Source organism: Abramis brama (genome assembly GCF_963993115.1).
Source record: "Abramis brama genome assembly, chromosome: 25".
Classification (NCBI taxonomy): domain Eukaryota; kingdom Metazoa; phylum Chordata; class Actinopteri; order Cypriniformes; family Leuciscidae; genus Abramis; species Abramis brama.
The window spans coordinates 1,590,227-1,602,541 of record NC_139987.1 but is presented as its reverse complement, the minus strand read 5'-3'; the positions used below and the strand labels follow the sequence as shown (position 1 = coordinate 1,602,541).

The 12,315-nt window shown below is 40.0% G+C and overlaps 1 protein-coding gene across 3 annotated transcripts in view; it reads left to right on the top strand.

Moving 5' to 3' along the window:
* The window catches only part of psd3l (pleckstrin and Sec7 domain containing 3, like), a 120,666-nt gene that overhangs the window by 23,818 nt on the left and 84,533 nt on the right, over positions 1 to 12,315 (top strand). For all 3 annotated transcript variants that reach the window (XM_084103605.1, XM_084103604.1, XM_084103606.1), the window contains exons 3-4: positions 1,113 to 1,872; positions 4,241 to 4,618. In XM_084103605.1, coding sequence (XP_083959731.1) covers positions 1,113 to 1,872; positions 4,241 to 4,618 — 1,138 coding nt within the window. The remainder of the gene's footprint in view (positions 1 to 1,112; positions 1,873 to 4,240; positions 4,619 to 12,315) is intronic.

Sequence of the window (12,315 nt, the reverse complement as noted above, 5' to 3'; positions counted from 1 at the left end):
TTGTAGACAAAACAGAGAAAACAAAACCCACGAGGGGGCAAAACATGACAAGAGGCAATTAGCCTTGACTAAGACTCGACTTGACCTTGACAATGACTAGACAGTAACTAACAGCAAAACAAATCTCACTATACGTAAAACAGGATTCCAGACGAAGTACTCACAGAGGTATATCATGAAGATAGACAAGCAACAATCGACAGTGTTTGATAATGAACCGACAAAGGACAGAGAAACACAAGGGGGTTATAAAGGGAGGCTAAAAATGAACACAACAGGTGAAACTAATACGGTAATAATTACAAAACAAGGATAACAAGGGGGCGGGGTTAGAAACGAGACAACGCAAGCACATGGCCCAAACAAATGGCCATGTGCTGCACATGAAAACATGGGTCTGTCATGATTCTGCCGCAAGACGAGAGAAAAATCAAGAACAAGATGGCAGAATCATGACACATCCGCCTCCCAAGTTTCATCAAAAATCATCCCAATCCCCTCTTCTGCTGTCTAACACTTCATTCGCCATGTATTTGTTAGTTTCTTTTATTATTTTATGCAATCCAAAACACTCTAACCTGCCACGCTTCGTATCTCTCTGTTCAAATCCTTCCTTCCCGCTCTGCCATATATTGCACATTGCACATCCGAAAAGCACGTTGTCTACTGTCAGGGTCAATTCGAATGGTTTTGATAGTGCAAACGGTTGAAGAGTTACGGTAAAATTAAGCTTGCAGGTATGTGTCGGCGACGACACAGCCGGTTTAAAAGGGTTAATAAATTAAATATGTTTGTCTGTCAAAATAGAATCATTTGGTAAAACCAACATGCAGATTTTCAAAGTCAACAAGTCTCTTTAAATGGCAAATAATTTTACCTTTTTATGATAAGAAAAGGTTTGTTCAGGTTAAAAAAATATATAATGTGGTGCAACTCCCTAAAACATTTATAAATGTAATAATGCATGATATTTGTAAAAAAACAACAACAATATTTTGAATAAATATAGTCATTTAAATTTTTGGCTGAACTATCCCTTTAACTATTTTACAGCACTCAATCTGAGAGTCGACACCTACTGATCTCTACTCTTCATGTGTTTTCTCAAACAGTGACCTCTCCAACCCAAGCGAACCAGGAAAGCGGCTCAGATCTTGAGGACGATGACATTGACCAGACGTCCCTCTTCCAGGAGATTGACCGTGAGCTGTCGAAGCTGTTGAGTGGCCTGAGCGCTCGCAGTCAGCATGCCTCGGCCCAACAGGACTCGACGCCAGGAGACGCGCCCGCCTCACCCATGATCCCCTGCAGCGGACACAGCCCAAGCCCGACGCCAGCCCTGGACATGGCCAAGCAGGGCCTGGACCTTCAGAACGGCCCGTCTGAGCTCGCGGGAGACTCTCTGCTGTTCGACTCGTGGTGTGAGGCGCTCATCAAGGACCCCAGCTCCGTCATTGCAGCCGCCAGCGAGATAAGCTGCTTCACACGGGACCCCAGGGCTGCAGCGCCCAGCCAGAATAACCCCCCCGCCAGCCCGACTCCAGCTGCCGAAAACACTGGGAAGGAGACGGAGGGCAAGAGGGCAGGAGCAGAAGAACTCGGGGACGAGTCTCTAGAGGAATCCAACAAAATCCTGGCTGAGATCCCGGGCATCTTCAGCGGCTTTCTGGAAGGGGGCAAACTGCGGGACAAGCCGCCGAAGAAGCTGCGGTTTGTGGAGAGCAGGGCAGAGGGTGTAGCAAACGGAGACATGCAGAACTGCAGTGTGAAAGAGGAAGTGAGTCGGGACACGCAGATCTCAGACGCCACATCAGCGGCTCAGGGGAGAGGAGAGCTCGAGCACACACACACAGGACACAACGCCTCTGACAGGTACAGTGCCTCTTCATCACAGTCCTTCACTTGCCTAAAGGCAGATTTAACTTGTAATTTTAAAATTAATTTTTAAATGAACACAGCATTTTTCATAGACAGCATCTTAACTAAGTGAAACGCTCTGCATGGGCTGTTACTGTGATGGTTTTAGTATTAAACTGAAAAATTTGGATATTTATAATTTGCATTATTCTTGACTTGTTTGCTGACTTGAAATTATTATTTCACTGATTGTCACATTGCATTTCGGTATTGCCACAATCTAGAAGGCAGTATAGTTTTGCTGTCAACCTTTAGGAGTATAGCCGTCAGGTCTGGAGCACAGCTATATATGTGTATATATATATATATGTATATGTTTATAGTCCACTTTAGACCATCTACTCTCCACCTCATGACCTAATGTGTAAACATGATGGGAAGAGCTCTAGCCAGACGGGATTTAAACTTGAGACTGGAGACACAAGTTTGGTTTGGTTCTTCTTACGAAGAAAGGTGTTCTTAAACCCCACTTGCGCACTTTTTACGAAGATTCTGACATTCACTAATGTTTTCTTATCTTGGATTTGTTCTTATCTAAGATCAAACTCTACACACACTCAAGAGCACTCTTACGCACATATGAGTGATGACAGTTTGCTCCAAATAATTGGTTATTGCATTTTATTTAATTCTACAGTCGTTTACAATGATAGCATTTTATTGTAATGTATTTCTGATCATTTGTTAAAAAAATGTATAGTATGCAAAGAAACACTAACACTGCAATGTACATCAGCAATTAAGCTGATTAAATCAAATATTATGCCTTGTTTGGCATTCACCTGTTGCAGTAGAATTTCTATTTCAGAGTTACTGAAGGTCTTTTTTGGTTTGGTGATCGGTGGACCACCGCCATCTGTGCGTCTTTTAGACATTCTCCAACTTTTCTTGCACACGGTCCTGAAGTGTCTTGTCCTTATATGGGAATTTGTGGGGCGTTTTCTTATGTTAATTGGGAACAACTGGCACGCGCTTTCAATTACGAAGACGTGGGATTCATCAATCCTAAGAACACAGGTGCGAACAATTCTGTTGTTTAAGAACATGTCATCCGACGTAGACTTTTCTTAGGAAGGTTATTAAGGACAAAGTTAAGAAAATTCTTAGGAAGATATTGGTGAATGAGGCCCAATGTTCTCTCACCATTCCTGATTTCTAACACTCACTCACTGTGTTCGGATGGGATCAGAGCAGAAACTAAAGCTGATGCTCTCCGTGTGTCTTTCCATCAGTTCATATGTAAATTGTGTGAACAGGGCCATAGAGAGACACGCCTGCACTTTACACAATACAGAGTTCAAGCATCCTGTTCATCAGCTCATCTACTTACTGTATACAGTCAGTTTCTCTATGGCTTTCACTTCCTTTATTCTTTCTGCTTGGTGTTCGTACGAACTGATCAAGCACAATAGAGGAAGCGCTGTTCGCTTTCAGCTGCTAAGAGGAACCAGGCTTGTGGCTTTATAATGGAATCGGGCATTTGTAACTTCCTGTGGGCGGCTCTCATGAATTTCTCTAGAACAAATACAGATCTTGTATAAAATAATAAATAATATCTTGCATAAAGTTGCATTGTCATGGCAATTAATGTATTTCTTAAATTATGTGGATTTGCATAAAAATCATTGGTAACACTTTACAATAAGGTTCATTAGTTAACATTAGTTAATGCATGAACTAACAATGAGCAATACATTTGTTACAGTATTTATTCATCTTTGTTAACGTTAGTTAATAAAAATCCAGCTGTTCATTGTTTGTTCATGTTAGTTCACGGTGCATTAGGTAATGTTAACAAAGTAATTTAAATGTTGAAATTAATATGAACTAAGATTAATAAATGCCGTAGAAGTAGTGTTTATTCTTAGTTCATGTTAACTAAGGTAGTTAACTAATGTTAACTAATGAACCTTATTGTAAAGTGTTACCAAATTGGTAAAATAATACTGTATTTCAGTAATAAGATGCATAAATGCTTTATAGAAATGATAGTTTGAGTATAAATGTCCTTAATTTATGAACTGTAGTCCTAAAAGGCTTTATTCTTTTTTTTTTATGCAAATGTGATTCGATTCATTCTTTTCATTCTGGGGTGAGATGTGACCCTCCCTGTTTTTGTGAAATTCACTTTTTTGCTGCCAGATTAGCATATGTCGTGGCATACGCTTGAGTTTTACCCATCATGAATTTTCTAACAAGGGCTTACTCCTCAAGTAGGACATGTAAACGTACGTATGTCACACAGCCAACTTCTGTTTAGGTGTTCCTGTTCCCTCTCGCCCTGTGTGCTGAGCTGTTATTGAGCTGTGTTTGTGTGTTTCAGGAGTCCTGAAGGTGAGAGTGACTCCACAGATGTCTTCAGCTGCCGGTTCGAGAGCATCCTGGAGTCTGAGCGTCTGCGGGCGACTCTCTACAGCAGCATGGACTCGCTGGACACCCTCTCCACCCCTAAACCTGAACCTGAACCCCGTTCCCAGACCGCCCCGGAGCCCTCCTTCGCCCTCGACATCCCCCTCACTCCCATGATCCAGCAGCGGCTGAAGGACAGAAGCCTGTTCCTGGCGCCCCCAGACCCGAGCTCGGACACTGAGGTGCTGAGCGTCTCGAAGCCGGGCGGGGGGGCGGCGCTGGAGGTCACCTCGTCGTTCCTCTACACAGCGAACGGTGGAAACCACAGAGACTGGCTGACGGGCTGTTTAAGGTAAGAACACACAGTTCACTTCAGAAAAACGCTGCAAGAATGGACAGCAACTCTTTGACTTTGACATGGTTGCAAAAATCTTTTTTTAGCACTGGGCATAGTCTGATTGAAACACTCAAAGATGAAACGCTTACTAACAAAAAAAAAACTGTCAGAACATGCAAAAGAGAAAAAAGTGAAAAGAAAAAAACAAGAAAAAAGAGAAAGGAAAAAGGAAAAAAAAGAAAAAGTTTTGCAGCTCCGTTCTCACTCAACGTCACTCTCACCCCAAAACTCCCAGCATGCAGAGAGAGAGAGGATTAACACACTTTAACAACAATTATAAACAATTCATCTTCATAAACTGTACATAAGACCCCAAATTTCCATAAAAGGTTGTAAACGCCCAACCAATTAGTAATACGCGTATTCCACTCTGAGACGAGAACCCACTAGGCCCAAAAACACATTGGATTTACTGCACCTTGTCCTGATATCTTATTTTTCCTAGTTTTCCAAATGGCTAATTTTGCATTACCAAATAAGAAAGTAAGTAAAACCAAGACAACTTTGGACCAAAGATAAACAACTAAAAAGAAAAAGTTTCACCCAAAGATGTAACCCACTCTGTTAACAGGGAAAACAAATCCATCAACCTTGTACTTTGCATAAACAAATGAAAAACAGATTCAATGTCTACACAAAAAGGACAACCCACACTAACACTAGGATCAAGATGCACCACATGTCTGTTTGTAGCTATAGATCCGTGTACAATCTTCCACTGGAGGGCACCAGTCCGCTGGTCAATCGGACGTTTATACAGGATTTAGGGGAACTACCTTTAGGGGAAGAGTCAGTGCCAAAGTCCATTTCGTCGAAAGAACCCCAGTCAAAGAATGTAAATTAGACACCTTTACACAGGTGACATAAAGGGCTTTCTTTCCCACTGCCTTAAATCCATCCATTTGTGGAGTTCTGAATGACAGTAGACCTTTCCTCTGTTCCTGCCAGTCCCCCACCGCAGCTCTTACAGTCAGAGAGGGGAAACAATACTCACATCCACTTCTCCATTCATCTGTTAAAGCTGGATTGTCCAGGAAAGAACGATAGTTGAAATCCAGTTCTCCAATCACCTCTGTGATGAGCTTTTGTAATATTCGTGTTGACTTAACCCCAGCTTTCTTGCCCAAGGATTACGAACTGGTGTGTAGTAAATGCCCCAGCTTTGTGCACCCAGCAGACAGTAGACGTGCACGCAGGAAGGCTGAGGATAGAAGTAGGGATGTCCAACATGTTTTTTAATGTTTCAGTTTCTTGATTAAAATGGCATAATTTGGAAGCGGATAATTTCTTCACAAACAGCTCATTATGACTCAAAATGATAGAATGCTGCACCTACACTTGATAGTGTGAATAAGATCAGCGCAACGCAGACCACTGCATTGACAGCGTGAAACATATGATCTGTCTACGGCCAGGGCTCAGCGGAAGACAGAGAAAGCCGGTCCAGCACTGATTGAGGAATTAAATTTGAATTAAATTCGAAAATAAAAGACAGTTTGACATTTTTTCTCGCATCTGTGATTTTTTTTTTTTAATCATTTGCTCTGAGATGAAGCAAATATATTTGTGCGGGAATTTCTCGCACTATAAAAGCTAACCTTGCGGGAATGGTTTAAATTATGCGCAACCCCCGCATTCACGCACCGAAAATTCAAGCCCTGCAAAGGTGAAGAATTTATGTTATTTATTACATAAATGATTGTTCAAGCTACCTCACAGAAGTGCTCTGCAGTGTTTGTAAGAGTTGTTGAATGTTAAAATAAGGTGAATTAAATAAAAAAATAAGGAACATCCTGGATCTGTTTTTTTTTTTTTTTTGCTCTTCTTTATTCTTTTTTATCGAAGTATCGGATCGGGACTCGGTATCGGTAGATACTCAAAATCAAATGACTCGGACTCGAGGGCAAAAAAACCTGATCGGGACATCCCTAGATGGAAGTCTCGAAGACAGGAAAGAGTTAAGAAACAATGGCTCCTCCAACAGCCACATCCCCGCAGGTACTTCAGGTGATCTTGAAAATGCAAAAACTTTCCAGGCTTCCAGAGCAGATTTGTAGAAAGGAGTCAGATCTGTAAACTCAGTCTCTTCTAGCTTCATCAGAAACAAATGCTTATCAAGTCCCATTCCACCAGCTCTTCTCAAAAGTGCCACTGCGGTGTCAAACCAAGCGCTATCATTGTTGTGTAATAGTCTCTGGGCAGCTTGTAAACGAAATGTCATTATCCTGGATCTGATATCCACCAAACTGTGGCCTCCTTCTTGTATCGGAAGAAACAGTACAGAGGAACTGTTCCAATGTTGTCCGGACCAGAAAAAGGTCACCAACTTTCTTTGTACTTCTTGCACTAATCCAGCCGGTGGTTGTAACACATTAAATCTGTGCCACAATGTGGAAGCAACCAAGTGATTGACAATCAAGACTCTCCCCCTGTAGGATAGTTTGGGTAGCAACGGCTGCATACTTTCTCCATTACACCCTCTCAATTTAACTTCTGAAAATCATTTGAACCAAAATAAACTCCCAAGATTTTTAACCTTTCTTTGCCCCAATTAAGCTTTCCTGGCAGTGATGGCAAACAATGTAGAGTATCTTGACCTGCCCAAAAAGCCTCACTTCTGTCCCAATTTACCTTTGCTGATGAAGCCTTCTCATATAAATGAAGGACTTCAGACAGAGCAGTAATATCTTGCCCACCGCTAACCAACAGTCACATCATCAGCTTAAGCAGGAATAGAGACATTTGCATTCTGAATCACATTTGGTATTGAAAACCCACATAAAGTCTTTCTTAAATTAAAAAGTAGAGGTTCAATGGCAATACTATACAGCAAACCAGACAACGGACAGCCTTGCCGTATTCCTCTTTGGACAGAAATTGGTTTACTCAAACCACCCCCAACTTTTACCATACACGAAGCGCCAGCATAAAGGAGTTATATCCAATTTAAAAAACCTTCCCCAAAACCCCAAAACTGTAAGTAAGTTGAATAAATAACTCTGATCTACCCGATCAAAAGCTTTTTCCTGATCTAGGGCAAATAATCCAACTCCTAAATCAAATGTTTTACAAATGTCTAAAATGTCTCGTACTTAAAAACAAATTATCCATAATTGAACAATTTGGTATGCAATATGTCTGATCTTTATGCACTATTGTATGTACATATTTCTTTAACCTGTTAGCAAGACATTTTGACAAGATCTTATATGCCGTGGTCAATAAGGCAACAGGCCTCCAGTTCTTTAACAAGGACAAATCTCCCATTTTAGGAAGCAAAGAAAGAACAGCACGGCGACATGTGACAGGCAAAAATACATCTTTGTAACATTCACAGAAAACCTCATAGAGATCAACACCAAGAAGGTCCCAAAAGTGTTTGTAAAACTCTGATGTCAACCCATCAACACCAGGGGAACGCCCGAGCTGAGCTGTGTGGCAGCAGATGGAAGTTCCTCAAGGGTTAAAAAAGAGTCCAAGGTAGTCTTTGAATCAGAGTCCAATTTAGGAAGACCTTGAAAAACAGTTCAGCACAGTCCAATTCACAGTGTTCTGCAGTATATAACCAGGAATAAAAGTCCACTGCATGATGACGCACTTCTGCAGTGTTAGTGGTGACCCTTCCATCGGGCAGACGGAGGCAGGCCATTTGTTTGTGCTGTGCTACTGAACGCTCCGAGTTAAAGAAACATGCACTTGGGGCATCCATCTCATTTACTGCAATAAACCGAGACCTCACCAAGGCTCCTTTCACCCTTTCATTTAAAAAGGACCCAAACTCACTCTTTATTTGTTGTAAACAGTGAGACAAAGCAGGATCATGTCTATCCAACAAATCTTTCTCTATTGAATCTATAGATCTTTCAAGAGTTTGAATAGTTTTTTTTTGTCATATTTGTGGAATTGACTGTATATTGCTGACAAAACATTTGTATTTGTGTTTTTCCAATTTTCCACAATTGTCTTAAATTTTCAAAAGTATGTTTTGTTTTTTTCCAACATTCCCAGAAAACTTCAAAATGTTTACAGAAATTAACATATTGTAATAACTTGGCATTAAAGTGCCAATATGAAGATTTCCTTGAAGACTGTGACAAAACTAATGACATAAAAACCATATGATGATCTGAAAACCCCACTGGTAAAATTGAGCACTCAATGACCCGATTACTAAAACTTTATATATTTAGATATATAAATTCTGTCCAACCGGGCAGCACCCACTCTATTATCAGATACTTTTACCCAAGTATATTGTCTGGCAGTATTATGTTTAATCCTCCACATATCTAATAGTTCAGCTTCTTTTACTGTTTTAGACAGGCAAATGGAAGATTGCCTATGAGGTTCCTCAGAAGTTCGATCAATGGTAAAATTTTCTGTGCAATTCCAGTCTCCCCCAATTATCACATTGTCATTATTGTGACACTCTTTCAATATTCCACTTAAAATCTTAAAAAAACGTGGTTCTCTCATGTCCCACATTCGGTACATACACATTTATGACACAAAAAAGAAAACCTTCAATTTCAGCCTTCACTAAAACAAAACGACCTTGTATAACTTCTTCGGAGTTTAAAAGATTAACTCTAGTTTCCGGAGAGAAAAGAGTCGCCACATCTGCACTGCACAGATTTGTCACATGACTAAGTATCTGTTGCCCCTTCCAGCACATTTCCAGTCGGCTTCATTATCTACATCACCATGAGTTTCCCGAAGCAATACAACATTTAGTCTTTTTAGCTGTATGCTTTCCAATAACAAATCACGTTTATGTCTATCCCTCCCACCATTAACATTAAAGGGATAGTTCACCCAAAAATTAAAATTCTGTCATCATTTACTCACCCTCAAGTTGTTCCAAACCTGTATGAGTTTCTTTGTTCTGCTGAACACAACGGAAGATATTTGGAAGAATGTTTGTAACCAAACAGATCTCGGTCCACATTGACTTCCATAGTATATATTTTTTCCTACTATGGTAGTCAATGGGGACCGAGATCTGTTTGATTATAAACATTCTTCCAAATATCTTCCTTTGTGTTCAGCAGAACAAAGAAACTCATACAGGTTTGGAACAACTTGAGGGTGAGTAAATGATGACAGAATTTTCATTTTTGGGTGAACTATCCCTTTAATGGAGCCCACCCTTAAAATATCCATACATGTATTTAAGAGGAGGAAAGACGGACATAACAGAAAATGAAAGAAAGAGAGGAAACATATGTGATGCATTTCTGATCAGTTTTTCAATAGCTTTTTTTTCCCTTCCTACATTTTATCACTGTAAGATGCTTCAGCCGAAAACGCTTCTTTTCACTCAAAAGATCAAAAAATCTTTAAGAAATAGAGAAAAGATAAGAAAAAATCTTTAACATTCACCAGTTGCCAAAGGTATCATCCAAGAAGTGATTTATTTCCTCAAGGGGATATAAGGAAGTTTCCTTTTGAAGATCTCCCTGTGAGCTGTCAATGTCAGTAGAATCTGTATCATCAGACATGGCATCAATGCTATCATTGGCTGTACAAGTTAATGACCCACTCAGATTCATTTCATCAGATTCCTCACCATTATAGTTGCTCAACGTTGCTGATACCTGGTACAATCACGCTAGCTCCAGCTGTGGCGTTCTCAGCGTTCCCGCTGCGAGTGACGTCACTAGCGCTGCGCTCAGCTGACTGCATCGGCACCTCAGGCGCTGGCTCAGAGATGACGCGCGCTACTGGGCCAGTATCTGACTGTAACCCAGAAGGACCTGCGATTTCACTGTCAACAAATTATTCTGAGGTGATCATGGCATCAACCTTCCCCTCTGAAACTATTTGTTTCGCTCCTCTTTGCAATCCGCTTATGCCCTATGTCACCACAGTCAACACATCGCAAGTTACCAGTAGTTGCATAAACCATATATGATCTCCCTTCATACTTTACACGGAAATAAACATCCAATGTATTTTCTGGAGAGTCCAAAAACATGTACACTTGTCTTCTAAAAGACTGAACATGTTTTAAAGTGGGATGTTTACAACCTAAAGAAGAGATCGTTCTGAACTCGCCAGCAAACTCACCGGATCTCAGTAATTCACGTTCCAACGCCTCATTAGAAATGAAGGCCGGAATATTTGAGATAATGATTTTACTGGCAGGTGCATAAAGCGGAGTAACCTACTCAAGATTATCACGTATGACAATACCATTTTCAATCAACCTGCTAGCAGTGTTTTTCTCTTTTACAAACACAACAACCGCTTTGTTCATTCGGGAGGCAAAAATAATACTTTCAAACCCTACCTCATCTCCCACTGCCACGAGAACGTCCTCCACCATAACACCGTCGTCAGGTACACACCGCACACCATGCTGCAAAGATAGAGATGCCGTCTCTCAAAGATTAAACGCTTACAAAAACCTGTCAGAACATGCAAAAGAGAAAAAAGTGAAAAGAAAAAGAAAAAGACCAGAAAAAAGAGAAAAGAAAAATAAAAAAAAGTTTTGCAGTTCAGTTCTCACTCAGCGTCACTCTCACCCCAAAACTCCCAGCATGCAGAGAGAGAGAGAGAGAGAGATGATTATATGGCACCCTCTGCTGAAAAGTCTTATCAACTGCACTTAAAGTTCCCCTGTAGTGAATAATTTTGTCCCTTAAAACTCATCTTTGATCACCAAAATTACATATTTAAGTGTTTTTGTCTTGGAAAAAAAATCTTCATGGCTTAAAATATCTGGAATGTAACTCGACACCCTTGCCTCATTTAGTATGCGCGGTTCTATGAATATGCAAATGAGCCCCGCCTCCACTCACTCAGTCTTTTTTCAAGATAACTGTAATCCATAAATAAGAGTTGATAAGTTAATGAGTTGTTTTGTGTGCTTGTCTGAAAGACATCAGACTCTAGTACGTCACAACAGTGTTATAGTTATTATACAGGGTTCCTATGCAGTTTGGAAAAGTATGAAAATATTTGTATTTCCAGACTATTTCCCCTATTCAGTTTTCTAAAATATAAAATTAAGAATAAATTGATCATACAAGCAGAGTGATTTTATGGCAAAAGTTTAGTGATTGTTTGGTGATTGTTTAGTCGAACATTAATATGGAATTCAAGGCGCACTGATTATGCAAAACTGCTTGTCTTACCCATAAACTTCACAAAAATAATATTTACTCAAATGCCACTCAAACCAGCAACAGATAAAGGAGCAAACAATCATTTAATTCAGACCGTACTTTGTTGTTTGGTGATCGTGCAACATCAAACCAGTGATTGTACTTTATATCAAATATAATGCTGTATGAACCATTTATGTTAAATATTGTCTGAAAAATCTACAGAGAGGTTTGCACCATCTCTGAAAAATTTGAGGAATTTAGTCTGGAAAAGTAAGGAATTTTTAAAATTGAAAATGGGAACGCTGATTGTATGGCATCACAAAGGTCAGGTAAAGTAAAGCAATTAAAAATACATAAATATATAATAATGAAAATTATATTTTATAAAATTTTAAATTATAAAAATGAAAAATGAAAAGCCACGAGTAGTGCCAATACAGTGATAAGGCTGATTCCCACAAATTGTGTGTTTTTGTGGGATAACTTTTGAATCCTGCTGTTTTGTTGGGCCAGTGTGAAGCAGCCTTTAGGCAATGCCTG